Source organism: Pipistrellus hanaki (genome assembly GCF_964339955.1).
Source record: "Pipistrellus hanaki genome assembly, chromosome: 9".
Taxonomy (NCBI): Eukaryota; Metazoa; Chordata; class Mammalia; order Chiroptera; family Vespertilionidae; genus Pipistrellus; species Pipistrellus hanaki.
The window spans coordinates 39155587-39172644 of NC_140511.1; the positions used below are offsets into that span (position 1 = coordinate 39155587).

Sequence of the window (17058 nt, forward strand, 5' to 3'; positions counted from 1 at the left end):
GTTTTGCCTTGCTTCACCATGTTCTTTCCCTGATAGGATCTTTCTAGAAGTTTCCCAACTTTCCTTTTTAACCAACCTTCTACATTTGGGGTGGTTGTGGAGGAGTCTTCACCCATCAATAGCTGCTACTGGGTGTATAAAGCTGAAGGCCCCGGGGGGTGGAGTGACAGTGGAGAGGGGAGTCTGGAAACCTAGGTTCACTTGAGCTACTGCTCTTCTAGACTTAGAGCTAGGATGGAGGTGCTAGATCCCAAGGGTGTGTTTAGCATGAATATTATGACCTGGTTTTCAAAGTGCTTATACCTGCTGACCCTCCCACCAGCAGCACTCCTCATCCTCGCCCCCACCTGCCACCCAACTCTAGGCTGCTCTGTTGGTGTATGTCACATCTGAGGTCCACTTACTCCTCGGGGATACTTCTGTTTCTCTCCCTCCCAGATGTCAACAGCTGGCTGCTCACCTTTGGATTCCAGCTTCACAATGTGATTCCAGGTTATCCCAAGCCAGACATGGACGCCATGGAACCATCCTACGAGCTCGTCCACACACAGATGAAAACTCAGGAGTGGGACAACAGCAAGGTAATTCATGCCCACGGCTATCCACCCCGGGGGCCATTCAGACATCCCAGGAGCGGGTCACACCAGCTTTTCAGGAAGGTTTGGTCCATTGATAGAAATAGATGTGGTGCATCCACAGTGCCTGCCAGAAACTGTTGAGCAAACACTTGGTAACCCTACCGCTGGTGGGCCACGGTGGGCCCCGCTGTCCCAGCACACAGCCTCTCACTGAGTTTGCAGTTCCACAGAAACAATGAGCTCTGTCACTCCCCAGAACAAATATGCAAGGAGGGAGACGGTGTATTCTAAAACACATGTGGCATGTTCTGAGCACGTGCTGCACCTGGCCTTGCATGAGGTACTCTCTGTAAGTTAATTCACAATTATCTCCTGGTCTCATTGTTCTCCTTCTACTGATTTTATGTCTGAGGCTGTTCTTTGACACCCAGCAAAGAAGGGGTGGAGCTGAGGTTCCAACCAAAGACTGATTGTAGATACTCAAAATGTTACTTTCTCGTGTCTTCCTTTATGACTCAATGTCAAAGACTCATAGAGTTATACAGCTGTTCAGGTCCTTCAAAACAGTCTTACCCCAGCCCCTCCCTTCAGGCATCCATTGTTCATCCCCATCCCCGTTCATGGTGTCTGCACTAGGCGCTGGCTCTTCCAGGCAGCATGCTGCAGCCAGTGAGAGCGGGAGTGCATCAGGCAGACAGCAGGCCTGCAAGGGGAGCCCAGGCCTCACTGAGGAGGAAAGCAGGGTTGCCAGACGGCGTACTGCTCCTGGGCGGAAACTTGCACACCCATGTTCCTTATTCCCTCTGGACTCCGTTAGGTCTCAGGTTAGGTCTCCTCCCCTAGCCTCTGCCCCTCTCTGTTCTGGTGACGCCCACAGCTTCCTCTTTCCCAGCACTCACCACGCTGGATTTTACTTTCTGTTTTCTTCCCTGTACCTCTACTTGACTGTGAGCCCCCCCCCCTCCCCCTCCCCAAGGGCCAGTACTGGGTCTTATTTGGTACTCAGCAAAGAGCCTAACCCATACAGTAGGTACATTGCATAGAACTGCCATTGAATGAGCAAATGATTGAAAAAAGTAAACAACCCCATGAATTGGGCCTCTCCACCCTCCCCCAAACCCATTTTACAGCGAGGAGGCCAGGGTTCAAAGAGAATGTGCCCAAGGTCACTCAGCTGGAGAGTGGCAAATGGTCATGAGAGCCCAAGTCTGTCTGGCCACCAAGCCATCTGCTCTCTGCTGCCCCCTGCTGCCCTAGACCTGGCCCCTGCTGCCCTAGGCTTGCCCCTGTCCCTCTCTAGTCCCCACTATGCCTCCGGGCTGCCCAGATGCCCGCAGCACAGCCTGTTCCCAGGGCTGACTCCCACAGCTGGGCTCTTCCGCCACCACCAGGCAGCCTCCTCCACTGCACAGAGTCCCGGTTCAGCAGCCTGTCTGCCAGCCTCGCCTGTCAATGAATTATTGATTTCCGCCCTTGGCAGGCATCGGAGATCTTTGTTGTTGAGCACTCCAGCTTTCGTGAAACTCTAGGAAATAATTGTTCACAGACAGGGTTCTATTAATTATAAAGAGGACTTAATTTCAGTGAGAAGCCGATGGGCCTATTTCTAAAGCCATTTCCCTGAGTTGCTGATAAGGCCTCGGGGCCTGCTGCTCTGCTGAGCTCCCCGCACCACGGAGGGAGTGTGTGTGTGTTGGGGGGGGGGGGGGGGTGGCGCGGCGAGGAGGTAGGTAAAATGCCAAGATAGGGCCCAAAGTATCCCCCAAAGCAGCCAAGAGCAGGAACACCTGAGGATCTCCCAGGAAGCACTGTGGGATGGAAGCCCTCCTTGAAAATCACTTATAAACCCAGCAGAGAGCAATAAAGCAGAGTAAGAGGGTTTACATAAATCACTGCTTGGCATCTTACTAAGCTTTCTTGCCAAGAATGCATTTCTTGCCATTCCTCCATCTAGCATCACCCCCTCATCCTTCCAGTCCCAGCTCACACATGAGCTTGTCCTTGAACCCCACCTTCTCCACCTCACTCCTCCCCCTTCAGGCTGAGATAGTCTGATCCTTGTTTGCTCCTCACTTAAGCCCTTCCTTGAAACTGAGCCTCTACAGTCAGACAGACCTGGGTTTGAATGTTAAATCGAATACTTGGTGGGCCAGTCACAACCTCGTTGAGCCTTAGTTTTCTTAGATGAAAAATTCAGGATACTAACAGTACCAATCTACAGTATAAAGTTATTGTGGAGATGAAATGAGACAATAAATGTGAGTTATTTCGCTCAAAGATCAGGAAGTGTTAGCGACAGCTATTACTGCTCTGAGGCCACCAGATATCACGTTTGACTGCAATTGTTTGTTGGCGTATCTGTCTTTCCCATTAAACGATGAGTTTCTCAAGGGCAGGGTAGCCTCGGATTCGTTGTCATATCTCCAGTGCCCAGGAAAGGACCCGGCACAGAGAAGGTACTCCCTGAACAGTTTCTGAATGGGTGAAGGATGGAGAGAGGATGGCTGGATGTTCCAGTGATCAATCGAACATCAGTAGAGCCACATGCTAGATCTTAAATAAATATAGATTTGACTTAGTTATGTAAAATGATTCTCTAGGCCTTGGTTTGTTTGTTTGTTTCCTTTGTCTCACTCTCTTTTTCTCTACCCATCTCTCTCTCTCCTCTCTCTCTCTCCCCTCATCAGTCTATCCTGGGTGTACAGTGTGAAGTGCAAAAGCAGCTCAAGGCCTTCGTCACCCTCGAACGTTTTGACCAGCTCTATGGCTCCACCATCACCAGCTGCCAACAGGCCCCAAAGACAAAGAAGTTTGCATCCAGTGGCTCCGTCTTTGGCAAGGGGGTCAAGTTTGCGTTGAAGGATGGCCGCGTGACCACAGACATCATCAGTGTGGCCAACGAGGACGGGAGGAGGGTTGCCGCCATCCTGAACAATGCCCACTACCTGGAGGACCTGCATTTCACCATCGGCGGGGTGGACACCCACTACTTTGTGAAGCCAGGGCCTTCGGAAGGCGACCTGGCCATCCTGGGCCTCAGCGGGGGTCGGAGGACCCTGGAGAACGGGGTCAATGTCACCGTGTCCCAGATCAACACGATGCTCAATGGCAGGACTAGACGCTACACAGACATTCAGCTCCAGTACGGGGCCCTGTGCTTGAACACCCGCTATGGGACGACCTTGGACGAGGAGAAAGCGCGGGTGCTGGAGCTGGCCCGGCAGAGAGCCGTGCGCCGGGCGTGGGCCCGCGAGCAGCAGCGACTGCGGGACGGGGAGGAGGGCCTGCGGGCCTGGACAGAGGGGGAGAGGCAGCAGGTGCTGGACACAGGGCGGGTTCAAGGCTACGATGGCTTCTTCGTGATCTCCGTGGAGCAGTACCCAGAACTGTCAGACAGCGCCAACAACATCCACTTCATGAGACAGAGCGAGATGGGCCGCAGGTGACAGAGAGGACCACGGCCCGGACTTCTTGCCAAAGACAGCTACTCTTTTGTGGCCGCACACCTTGACTGTGTTGTACTTTTAAAAGAAAAAAATTCCTTTTTTAACAAGTGCAGAAAAGAAACAAACAAAAAAAAAAAAGAGAGAGAGAGAGAGAAAGAGACACTGGTTGCATTGTAACTCATGCAACATTCATTTTTTTAAGAAAAGAAAAACACAAATTGGCCTTCACACATTTTTTGCAAAGAACAGAAGGTATTTTTTTTCTGTAGTGTGATCACAATGAAAACTTTATTGTCTTTTGTTCCCTTTCCCTTGAGGATTTTTCCTTGTTGTTTGGGGGTACATTTCTTCTCTGAGGCACATCTCCTAGGGTGTGTCCTTGTCTGTCCCTCGGTACCCGGTGTGATGTGAGACACGAATGTCTGTGCTAACTTGTCTCATGTGCAACCCTTTCCTCAGTGGGGTCGGGCAGGGGTGAGGGGTGCAGGCAGCAGACCAGCACCAAACTTCTAAGGGGGCCTGGAAGGAGGGTCTGCCGGACCTGAGGATCCCTGGCGAAGCTCCCGCAGATGAGGGGTGGCTTTTTATTCACTGTGTTCTGTGCCTCCGGAGGACCGCAGAGGGCTTCGTCTTTCTCCGGGGGGTTTCATGATGTCATTCAGCTCCTCTTTCAAGCTGCCCCAAACTCCTGCCCAAGCTTTATATTTTGATGCTCAACGAACACCCCTGCCCCTTTTTGCAAATCCTGTGTAGTTGTTTCTCTTGGGATGGAGAAAGTGTCTGCCAGGTCCTTTCCCCCAGTCTGGTGACATAACGTCCTGGGACGAAGAGCCTCATCCTCCAGGATGACTGTGTTTGCCCGGTCCTCCCACGATGTTCCTTATTCATCTCCTCTTCTCTCCCAAAGTCAGACGTGAGAACCAGCACTGCAAAGCAAGCCCTCAGTGTGGGCACCATGTCCAGGGAGGGGAAGGCCACCCGGGGCAAAAGATGGCAATGATGGATAGGTACCAGCATGCCTTCCAAGGTGAAGCCCTCTCCCCACAATGCCGGGCGCCTTCCCGACACTGCTCAGCTGCCACCACTGAGACATTGGAGTGTGGAGAGAGGTGCCTGGTGGCCTTTGATTCTGGAATGATGTTTAAGAAAAAGTCAGCCAAAGAGAGGAAGGCACGAGCCAAGCCTCCCTCTAACCAGCTTCCCCATATGGGTTCCTTGCAGAACGGAATGCAGCAGGAGAGGCATTCGGGGAAACTTCTCCTGTGAAGTTACTCTGAAACAGCTCCCCGCCTGGAGGAGCCCAATGATGGCTTCAAAGAGAGAGGGAAAGAAGAGAAAGAGCTGCCTTGAAGCGGCCTGGGGATGTCACCAACCCCGCCAGGTTTGGGGGCCGTTCCTGAGGCTGGTGCCCATGGATCCTGGAGGTTGTCCCTGTGCAGACCCACCGATGCCTGAGGTCATTGGGAGGAGGCTCCAGCCTGCTCAGGAGTGGGTGTAACCCATGCCTGGAGGGCACAGCCAGGGAGAGGCAGCAGCCAGCCAGGCCAGAGGAAGCATGGAGGGGAGAGAGAGGCAGCAAGAGCTGGGAGCTTCTGGGTCCTGATTCATCTGCCCATTGGCCATCATCATCACCATGCACAGGAGGCTCTGGGAGACCAGGAGGGGAAGCTGGGCTTCTTAGCAAACGGGACTGTTGTGGGTTACATTTACATTAAGTGTGGAAAATGAATTCTGAGTCTGAGCTATTCTCCGTGGCAACCTTGTTGGACTGATAAGCTCATGGCACCTTTATGGCCTTACTCACAGAGTCTTCAGAATATTACACAAGTTAATGAAACCAAGAAGGTCTCTGACTGCATGAGAATCAGAGCAGCGTGGAGCCCTGGCTCTGCCTGGTAGAGGGCGGCACCCACAGCTTCTCGGGATAGGAGGTTTCTCCTTATGTCATCCCACTGGGATCAAAGGATGTGTTTTGCTAAGTGCTCTTCCTGTTTAAAAAAAAAAAAAAAAAAAAAAAAAAAAAAAAAAACATGTCATGCCGCTGCAACAGGGTGCCGTGGCCTGATGGTCCACTGGTGGCAGAGCTCCTCGGGGCCACCGTACTCGGCAGGAGCTGGGGGTGGGCTCCATCCCACAGGAGCCTTCTCGGAGGGGATGGAAAACAACGTGGCCTGCAGAACATGGCTTTTTATGCCAAATAGACTTCTGCCTCTCCAAACGTACTCTTGCCATGGGGGCCCGTGGGCAACGCTCCTTCAGTAGGCCCAGTTGATCTGTCCCATCCTAGCTGCCGGACATCAGTCAAGACCTGCTGGGGATGTCCACTTGGAGGCCAGAGGCAGCATGAGGGCCAAGGGAGCCATCTCCCTGCATCTCCCAAACCGCTGACCTCACCTCCACCCCCACCAACGTCATAGAGTGGACTTTGAAAGATCAAAAACACAGAATCATTCCTTTCCTTTAAATGATTGGTGTGGTTTTTCCTGGGCTACCTACCACCCAGGCGGCCCAGCTTCTGTGCAGGGAGCAGCTGAAGCATCCCCAGGCTGTAGGGAAAGATCTCAGGTGTGGAGTAGGCAGCATCATGCACCTGGTCCACTTCGGTGCTGTTGCTATTGGAGACGTGCTTCTGGCCCTGGTCTTGTTGGCTGGTTCGGAGTTGGTTTCCTTTTGGGCTGGCATGTGACTCTGTGCCTCCGCTCTCAGTCTGTCCTCCTGCTGAGACCAGCATCCCACCCTCACAGCAAGAGGGAATCTGAAGGCATAAGCCAGAGGTCCCTGTGCCTGTTTAGTGGCCTCCAGGCATCAAATCCCAACCTTGATGGCACGTGCCTTTTGGGTACCACTCAACCAAAATGCGTCCATCCCCTGGAGCCAGCAGCCATCCTTCACTGGGCCCAGGTTTATGACTTTGCAGGATGTCAGAATAAAATTTATTTTGGAAGAGTTCTCCCTTACCCTTTGCAGCTGCCTCCAGCTCCTCACCCTCAGCCCTCTGCCATTACCTGGAATAGGACTTTTGTGATACCCCAACTTTGTTTTTATTGGATAAGATTTCCACTTTACCCACGCTCCAGACATAGTTCTGGATTTGAAACAATCCCTGAGAAACCGACCAGAGGCTGAGAATGGCCAGGAGGTGTGCTTGTCAATCATCAGGATGGGGCGGGGCTGGGAGCCAAAGGTGAGGAAAACCGGGCCGTGGTTTTATAGGCACATAACAAGGAGTCAGATTCGTTTTTAAAAAGAAAGGACCTTTTCAGCTCTGACTTTTAAGTGCCACCTGTGTAGTTGGCAGGAGTTTCCATTATGCGAAGGCGAGGCTGTCAGTGTGAAATCTTAGAACCAGCTTCACACCTGCAGCCTGCGTTGGGGGTTGCCACGTGGTGAGGGCAGCGATGCTGAGCTTGGGCCCAGGAGAAAGAAGCTTGCCAGGCCTCAGTGGGGTCCCCAGGTTTGGGGTTTGAGCTCCTAATATTCAAAGTCCATTCTCTTCTTCATTTCTCACAGCAGCTGCCACCTCTGTTCCCCAGGTGGGAGCCCACCTCCTGAGGGATCTCAGAAAGAGCCCAGTCTCTCCTTGGGGTCCTCGCCAGGACTCCATTGAACGCCCATAAATCCCCGCTAGGTTTATACACTCGTCTCTATTTTATGGGAGAGGAGGGGATTCAAAGGAAGAACTCTGGAGATCAAGGCCCTTTCGTTGAACCTTCAAAAAACAGCAAACTCTAATTTTAAAGACTCATTGCTCAGGTGATCGAAACTTTATCCTCTCTACCCTTTTTTACATTCTCAAAAACCAGCCTTGTGTACTTGACCGCCCCAGACAGCGGTGAGCTCTTAGGTTTCATCATGAATGTGGAAGATCAGAGTGGGGGGGAGGCCTTTGTGGGGCCAACATTGGGTTTCTTACCCCCTCTGGAATGCCAAAAGCATGATACTGGGCCACCCCTGGGTCCCCAAGAAAATGTGATTGATTCTGAGGGCAAACTGCCAACAGAGAACCAACCCCCGGGCAGCCCGGCTAGCCTGCGGGAAGCTGGGTCCCAGAGGCCAGGCGGCGCCCAGCAGCCCAGGATTCACCCGGCCCCAGAATCCCCCGTTTCTGCACCTGCCTGTCCTCAAAGACTCCTGACCCCACAGCCTGGGCAGAAGGACTCTCCGAGCTGCCTCTGATGACCAACACTGGAGACTCTGGCCTTACCATGTGGAACTAGTTTTCCTGAAGTCTGGAACTCATTTTTGAGAAATTTTTTTCTCAACACATTTGTGTTTCTAACACTGTATTCCTGACTGTGTAAATACCAACAAGGCTGTACATAAATGCAGATGTAGATACCTTCTAGAAAAGGAAAAAGAAAAAAAAAAAACATAAAAGACAAAACCAGAAGTGACCCCGTGTAGCCTTCGTTGACAAATAAAAGACTATTTTGTGTTTCAAGGTGTCGGGTGGCCTTTGTTTAGGGAGTAGGGGCTGCCTGTTCTCAGGGCACCACTGCCCAGACTGAGTCGGCCTTTCTAGATGCTGCTCTTCCCAGGGTTGCCTGCAGGACGCTGGTCCTCGGCCCCAAAGTCCCTTTTAATCCCTCCAGGTGACAGCTGACATGGAGAGGCACTTCCAGGGGAAACAACACCCTAGATATCATGGATGATCATGGATGTCAAAATGACGTCAGCTCTGTCCCACCGCTCCCCCAGGCCACATCCCTGTACTGTCCTTACTGGCCTCAGGAACAGACTCCAAGAGGGGGGAGGGACCCCAGACACCGCCCTGAAGAGAGAGCCTGTATCTGCCAGTGGGCACAGAGCTGTCCCACAGCTGTCCACACGGGGTGTCACCATTGCACTTTTAAGAATAAATAAATGCATATTCCTCATATAAATTATAGCCACATAACACAACTTAGGGGGGAAAAAGAAAGGAAGAAAATTCCTTTACAATTGTTTTTATTTATTTTCCCTCTGTGTTCTTAATGTATCTTTTTCTGAAAGTATATATCTAAAGTAATCACAGCATACAGGTCGTTTTTCACTCTGCTTTTCTCACTTAACCTCACATCTAACCTTTCAGCTCGGGAATTCCCAGATGACAGCTGGTCACTTAGGAAAGTACATGTGCTAAGCTCAGCTCCCTGGTGTGAATGGCAAACCTTATGAGAATGCAATAATTGAGGACAGGAGCGAGAGCAGAAGGCTCATTGCTCTCCCCTTGGCCTCGGCACTGGCCCGCCACCAGGCCTCTGTGTAGGCGCCATGAGCTCTCCACCAGGCAATCGGGGGCTCTCTATCGGGCAGCCATGAGCTCTCTGCTGGGCAGCTGTGAGCTCTCCACCACCCGGAGCTCTGTGCCAGGCAGCCTGGAGCTCTCGGGGCACTGCCGCTCAGACTGGCACTCTGGATGGTGCCAGGAGGCACCTGCCATGGTAGGAAAAACCTGCTTATGGAGCCAAATTGGGAGCAGAACTTGGCTCTGGCACTCACTGTGTGATTTTTTTTAATCTTTTTTTATTTATTAAGATATTATATGTGTATATATCTTACCAGTCCCACCCCCCTCACTCTGTGATCTTAAGCAAGTCATTTAACTCCCCAAGGCTGGGTCCTCCATCTACAATGAGAGTGTGATGGTACACAACTTCCGGTTGCTGCTCAGATCACCTTGAAGAAGCGGGTAAGAAATGGCACACATTGCTCAGAGCACAACAGGTCTTCACCCACGTAAATGTCCTACCTCACACCTCCCTCCCCAGCCCGCCACCTTCCTGCCAAAGCCTGGTGCTCTTTCCACACACCGGTGGTTTCCAAATTGGGCTGCATCAGGATCACCTGCAGGCTGATCCAGACAGTTTGCGAATTAGTGGGTCTGCAGTGGAGCCCCATAATTTGCATCTCCAATGTGTTTCCAGGTGACACTGCATACGGAGTAAGCTACTTAGGGTGGCACCTCAGATGCCTTGCCCTTAGTCAATGGAACCTCCCACTTCTGGCAAGTAGAGCCAGAGCCAGTGCATTGGGTCCTCCTCGGCCACGCCCCCGCCCTTCCCCACTACCCTACAGTCAGCTGCCTGGGCACGCCCCGCCCCACCGTATCCACTGACGTCCACACGTGTGCGTCATTGCACACGTGCCTCAGCCCAGCGGAGGCAATTCTCTCAGAAGCGCTCACCGAGCACCTGCCGCGTGCCTGCCCTTTGCAAGGCTGGGTTATTTGGGGCGTGAGCTCCTAGAGGCGGTGACTGACTAACCCACAGCACAAAGCAGGCGCTCCGCTGTGGGTCACCTGAGGTCAGTCTTCCCTTTGTCTTGGGGTCCCTCTCTCTAGTGCATTTGAGAAAGGTTATCTCCTGTCTCTGAATGAAGCCACATTTCTTCTGAACTGGGGGTTGCGCCTCCTTCCCCTCCATCCCTGGCAAATCTGTTGCAGCTGCCACCGGCCTTGAGAAGGGAAGAAGAGGGGAGAACAGAGGCACCTCTTCCCCAGAGTGCCCTGGCTCTCCCTGCTCTCTGCAGTCTGGCCTCCAGGTTGCACGGGTGACTTTTGCTCTCCTGACCTACTGGTAGCCTTGGAGAAAACTACAGCATGGAGGAAAGCAACTTTAAAAGTGAGTACTGGGCTGAAACCGGTTTGGCTCAGTGGTAGAGCGTCAGTCCGTGGACTGAAGGGTCCTGGGTTCAATTCCAGTCAAGGGCATGTGCATTGGTTGCGGGCACATCCCTGGTAGGGGGTGTGCAAGAGGCAGCTGGTAGATGTTTCTCTCTCATCAACGTTTCTAGCTCTCTATCTCTCTCCCTTCCTCTCTGTAAAAAATCAATAAAATATATATATATTTTTAAAAATACTATAGGGTTTTCCATTAAAAAAAAAAAAGATTAAAAAAAATAATAAATAAATAAATAAAAGTGAGTACTGGTATGCCTGTTCCAATCAGGAGCATCTAGACCAGAGTGGAGGTGTCTCTCCAGGGGAGGAGTATCTACGAGTTAAACCTTTCAGGCTTCCCCTTGGGCTCATCCCACCCTGGCCTGGCCCCAGTCCTCACGCTGGCCTCTCTGTGGGTGTCTCTCCTTCCAACCTCACCCTGGAAATCTCACCGTGTGGTGAACTCCATCCGGACCGGCGGGTGGGTGGGCAACCAGCGTTTATTTCTCAGGCCTGAATTCATCAGCCTGGAACAGCTTCAGCCACCACCCCCAGGCCAGTCTCCTTTCAAGAACTCAGGGGCAATAGGACTCGCAAAGACATCCTTATCTTTCAATAATCCAAAGCTTACTTGTGGACACACACACCTCGCCAGGTCAAATGTCAGTTCTCAGGAGCAGTACAGTCCTCAGCACATCGGGCGCAATAGAAGCGTGTCCTACCTCCCCTGTCATCTGCAAGCCCTCTCCGGCCCACCGGGAAGTAAGCAACTGACGTACTAGGCCAGGCATGTGGGTCATCCTCTCCGCAGCCTTCAAAATATGCATACCCCACTCTCCCGGGACTAGGTTCTTAGGGTGAAAATCTCTTCCCCAGTCTGTGAGATGGGAACAGAAGAAATGGGGTCATTATTTCAGATACAGTCACTTATTGGACTGTATGGACAGGTGGATAAGTGGATGGAAAGAGAATGGATAGTAATTAAACCAATGAATAGCAGGGCCAAGCCCTACAGGAGGTGTAGAGGAGGAATTGCAATTAATCAAACAAATAATGAGCACTTCGTGCGTGTAACCAACCCAGCCTTCAAGGACCCATGGATGTAAAACAGGACCCTTTGCTTGTACACAGGGTACAATCTGTGGAGTTTAGAGGGATTCAGAAAACACTGATACCGAGAGCATGCACTGTGTGTCACTGCTCCAAAGGCCTCGGCCACAAGCTTGCTAGAACTCGGAAGCCTGGTGAAGGAGCAGGAACTTTCCAGGGTTTGCCCTGGGAGAAGTGGCCAGCAGCCAGCCCAGTCCCTGGAGTTAAGAGGCACCAGAAGTCTGAGCTCAATCTAGGGAATAGGGAGTTGCCAGTTTCATAGCAGAAGCACACCTGCCAGGTGCCCTAGGGTCAGGTCCAGACCCTGAGAGGAGGTGTCTGGGTCCAGCAGCTGGGCTGGGCAGGTACCCCACGTCCATACTTGACTTTGGGGTGAGGAACTTTTTTTCTCTAAGGGCCATTTGGATATTTATAACATCATTCTCAGGCCATACAAAATTACCAACTTAAAAATTTAGCCTGCTATATTTGGTCAAACATTTAATTAACTCACCCCTAATGCCTTGGCAGGGCCTACCAAATGATTTTCTAGGCCTTTTACAACCCACCTGCCAGACATTGCCCACCCCTGCTTCCATGATTCTGCAACAGCAAGCCAGCCCTAGCTCCCATCCAGCGTGGCTCAGGCTCCTAATGTGCTCCTGCCTGGTCCACCTGATTGCAGCTAGAGATTCAGGAACTCCAGCTAGCTTTTTTTTTTTTTTTTTTTTTTTTTTTTTGCGGGGGGGGGGGGGGGGGGGGGGAGTGGCCATGTGCTAAGAAAGTGGTTCCAGTGGTTCCAACAAACATCACTTTCCCACAATGCCAGAAAAGGGGCCTTGGGGTGGACTGGGTGGGGAAAGGAAGGAATCTGAGAACATTTCCTGGAAGAGGTGGGTTTGGCGGGAAGGGATTAGATGAGAGTGAAAGACATTCCTGGCGGGAAGAAGGTGTGCTGTTTTGAGTGAACCTAGTCTGGGAAGGCTTAAAGCCCCAAATTCCCAGGGATCCAATCCAGCGTGGCTCAACTTTTGGAGCACAGCAAAACACACAATTGTTGATATTTACATGCAGGAGCCACCCCCAAGGGTATATCTAGGTTTGGTATAATCAAGGGGTAGGTATGTGCAAACCCGAGCTAGCAGAAATGCCTCCTCTCTTTCCCCCTGAAAAGCATCTTGGCATGCAAGTAAAGGAGAGTGAACCTATTACGGGGGTAATTTGGAACGCACTCTGATTTATACAAAATGAGCTATTTTTGCAAAGCTGTACTTTATTATTCATAATGACTTCTCTTCTGACACATTGCATCACTGTGTGTAGTAAATAACATGAAAATGGAGAATCGCCGCTCCCTCCTTTTTTCTTCTCTTTCTATCTTGAGTGGGGTAGTTCCTCATAAGGAGATCCTGAATAAGAAAGGCTTTGTCTGAAAGTAAGTTAGTAGGAAGTGGCCCCCAGAAAATCAGGCAAAGGAAGGTGAGGGACAAGAAAGGAAAGGGGGCCATCAAGAGCTGGAGATGAAACAACGTCCTAGGAGAGCAAACTTGGCTCAGTCCAGTAGGGGAGCTGAGGCACACCAGAGAGTCGTCCCCAGCTGGACTGAAGTATTTACACCTCTGCACCTGTCAGTCTTGGGGCAAGGGCTGCCCCTGGCGATGTCGGGATGTCATTTCCCAGTGACTTCTGGCTCTCTGTGTCTTGCCAAAGGGAGGTCCAGCAGGCTGAGGACAGCCCACCTACAAAGAGCCGCAGGTGCTGGCTGTTGGGCATGAAAGCACACAGCTCTCATTCATTTCAGTTCGAGGAGGGTGGTGGAGTCTCACAGCACCTGTTGTGGTCTCATTTCCTGCCTCCTGGTGGGCACCTAGTAAACTGTAGCTGGCTGTTGGCTAGTGACAGAAGCATCCAGGAGAACAGAACACCATAATTCCACATATTATGTGAACAGAGGGCAGAACTCCACCTGTTTTGCTTACCCCTGTATCCCTGGCACCTGGCACAGGAAGCGTTCACATGCATTTGTTGGATAACGAATGAATGCATTTCCCCCCCCATGGATATTCTGTGACCTAAGAGCTTCTCCGGGGCCTCCCTAGTTTGTCTTTCATTGCTTACCTGTCTTGGTTGATGCTCACAGGGACCATGGAGCACCCTGGGGCCTCAGCACATGGTGACTCTCCTCACTGAGCAAGCACTGCCCAGCCATGAGGCCTAACATCTGGCTGCTCTCTGCTGATCAGATGCTTCTGAAGATAAGCAATGTGGCTCAATGGGGGGAGCGCAGGGAGACACAGTAGGCATGGGCTCCAGACCCAGTGTTTTCTACATAAATCTCATTTGAACTTACAGCAGTATTCATGGTGGGTGTTGTTACCTCCCATTTTGTAGGTGAGGCCTGGAGATGTTCTTGATTTTGTGCTAAGTAATAGAATCAAAGTTTGAATCCAGGTGTGCCTAACTCCAAATTCTGGACTGTTGCTCTCATACCTTGCAATTGGGGAGGAAGGGCATTTCTGATGTGAAGGGCTGCATACACCGAAAAGCCTGATGATGGCCAGTCACCTGTCAAGTGGCCAGTGGGTCACCTGATGACTATTCCAAAGGCACAAGGCCCATCTGAGACTTTGCTCAACTCCACACTCAGGGCTGCCTGGTGGGCATGCAGCCTGTGCCCTGGAGTCAGAAGGGTCCCACTCTTGGTTCAGTGCTCTGCTGTCTCCATCTTGAAACTTAGCTGTTTCTGAACCAGGGGTCCTGTATTTTCATTGTGCCCTGGACTAGGCAAGTTATGTAGACAGTGCTCCCCACACTGCTTATCCAGAGTGGGAAACCCTCAGCATTTATAGGACATTCTCAGGGTGCTGAGGCAGAGGGTGATCCCTGGGAGCCCAAGGGTGCTGTGGGTGATAAATCCCTTACATATCTTTGGGGATTGGTGGTACTGAACAGAACCAGCCTGACTTCGTCCCACCCTGCCAACACCAAACCAGGAAATCGCCACTCGGTGGTAAACATCTCAGTCCACTAAGGTGGCAGGCACCTGGGAAAGGAGGTGTGAGGACAGTGGAGCACAAAGAAGGGAACAGGCAGTTCCACCTGGATGAGGGGACTTCCAGAGGGAGATGACACCTCGGCTTAGGAGAAAGGAATGAAGAAGGGCATGGCAGCTGAGGGCAAAGTGAGGGAAAGACACGAGACCTCTTGTGGGCATCCTGGCAGGTCTCCTGGGCAATGCAGATGGGGCCCTCTCAGGAATCAGTCCCAGGCCTGTAGGCAAGGACAGAACAGCCTGGCTTAACTCTCTGCCGTCAGCCCTAAGTTTTTGTGCTCCTGCCCCATGTACATTCTCCTGGCTCAGTCCCCATTTCTACCCAAAATCTTACCATTTGGCTGGAATTTTTTGAGATGAGGGGTTTGATTTTCTCCAGATACGTGTTCATCTGCTCCTCCACTCTATTGTACAGGGCAGGTGATGAGCTTTCCCTAAAGGTTTTTTCACTTCGATGGCACCACCTAGTGGTAGTCTGTCACACATTCCCCTCTCCAGACCAATGTGCAGAAAAACATGGTGAGATCATGTAAGATCATAATAATCCCCTGTCCCTGCCCCTGCACTTGTGTGCTTCTCAGTGGAATCCTTTTGACCTGAACAACGGCCCCAAAGTTAAGCAATGACTCTTGGAAGATGCTCCCCAAAGTACCACATACACATCAGAAAGGGGACAGTGTTCTAGAGATCCTTTTCTCCCTGCCTCAGTGCCTTCTGAGTCTTGTGCCACTCGAGGAGGGAGGGTCCCTCGATCCTGAATGCACTGTCCCTAGCAGCACATGATGACTTAGAGGCCACTGCTGAGCCTGGGGTTGGAATAAGGTGGGCAAAGCAGTACTCATGATTCATGGCTTGGAGACTTACCTTAGGCCTCTCCAATCAATAACGATGACCTCAATAACCAGAAGCAGGAGGCAAAGGGAAGGAGCCGGAGGGGAGGCTGTTGTTTCTTGAGAGCCATCCCCTGTGCCAGACAGACACACTAGGCTCTTTAGAGATCTTCCTTGAATGCATTTCTGCAAGGGCATTAACTCTGCCTCCGAGCCAGGCAGGGTCCCAATGACAACTGATAGGCACTATGTGCCAGGCGCTCTTCTTAGCAGTGTAAATGCATCTGCTCCTTTAGTCTTCACTCTAGAACAGGGGAGGTGCCTTTGTTATCCTCATTCTGGAGTTGCAGAGACGGAGGCACTTGTCCAAGGGCATGCAACTAAGAAGTAGCAAAACAGGTCTGAACCTAAGCAATCCAGTTCCAGGGCAAGTGCCGTTAATCATTTCCCGGGTCACCTGTTTGAGAGACAGAAAGAAAATGCACATAGCCTGTCCTAGAGTCTGCTGGGAAAAAACAATATGTACTTGAATGTCCAGAATGCATTTACTTCTTTGCTCACTCGACAAACTTTTCCTGAAGGCCATCTCAGGTGTGGGTGGTGTGTATGTGTAAATTACCCCAGCGTGAACCAGGGTGAACCTGCACACACGTGATTCAGGATGGAACAGGAGGCACTGGGACAAGAAGCAGAGTCTAGACTGTGGTCTAACTGGGTCTACTGAATACCCAGAAAATAATAAATCCTGAGAAAACTGACACTAAAACCCTAATTATATTTAGGAAGAGAAAGGGAACATTAGTGTTGAGACAGGACCCTGTTTCTCCCAGCGAAACAACACTAGGTTTCTCTTGGTGCCAGGGTCTAAGACAGACTGGCCTGAGCTGCCACCTACTGGCCAGCCATACACACTGCACTGGATATTGCCAGCGTCCCGCCTTCCTGCCCAGGTGCAGGAGGAAAGGGCAAGGTAGATGAATCCTTTGATCCTCGAACAGCCCTGAGAGAGAGGCTGTCATCTCCCCTGACAAGAGGCAGTAATAGCATTCATTTACCATTTTCCAGGCACTGTGCTTAGCACTCTACATTCATTATAATCTCCTTGAATCTTCTCCAGAATCCCATAAGATTCATGCCCTTTTACTTATGTCTCTGAAGCCCCTTCATCTGTAATAGTTTCACCTTCTCCTTTGTGCCATTTATTTGTTGGTGATGCCAAGCCGTTTGTACTATAGAAGGTCTCATGACCTGGATTGGGACGATGGCTCATTGCAGTGTCATTCACTCTTAGCCCGCATGTAGCTCTAAAGGCTTAGTGAAATGCAGGCTCCATTGTCTCAAGCGAGACTAATTCATGTGTACTCTCCATTGCATCTCCTCAGGATGCACATCATGTGTGGTTGTCCTCTTTCTGGTGATGTGA

At 51.2% G+C, this 17058-nt stretch overlaps 1 protein-coding gene across 7 annotated transcripts in view; it reads left to right on the forward strand.

The window, feature by feature from the left end:
• The window catches only part of TENM4 (teneurin transmembrane protein 4), a 695703-nt gene extending 687238 nt beyond the window's left edge, over nt 1-8465 (forward strand). For all 7 annotated transcript variants that reach the window (XM_084894429.1, XM_084894427.1, XM_084894432.1 and 4 more), the window contains 2 exons: nt 439-581; nt 3266-8465. In XM_084894429.1, the coding sequence (XP_084750555.1) occupies nt 439-581; nt 3266-4024 (902 nt within the window). In that variant the 3' untranslated portion in view covers nt 4025-8465. The remainder of the gene's footprint in view (nt 1-438; nt 582-3265) is intronic.
• Nucleotides 8466-17058: the final 8593 nt, after the last annotated feature.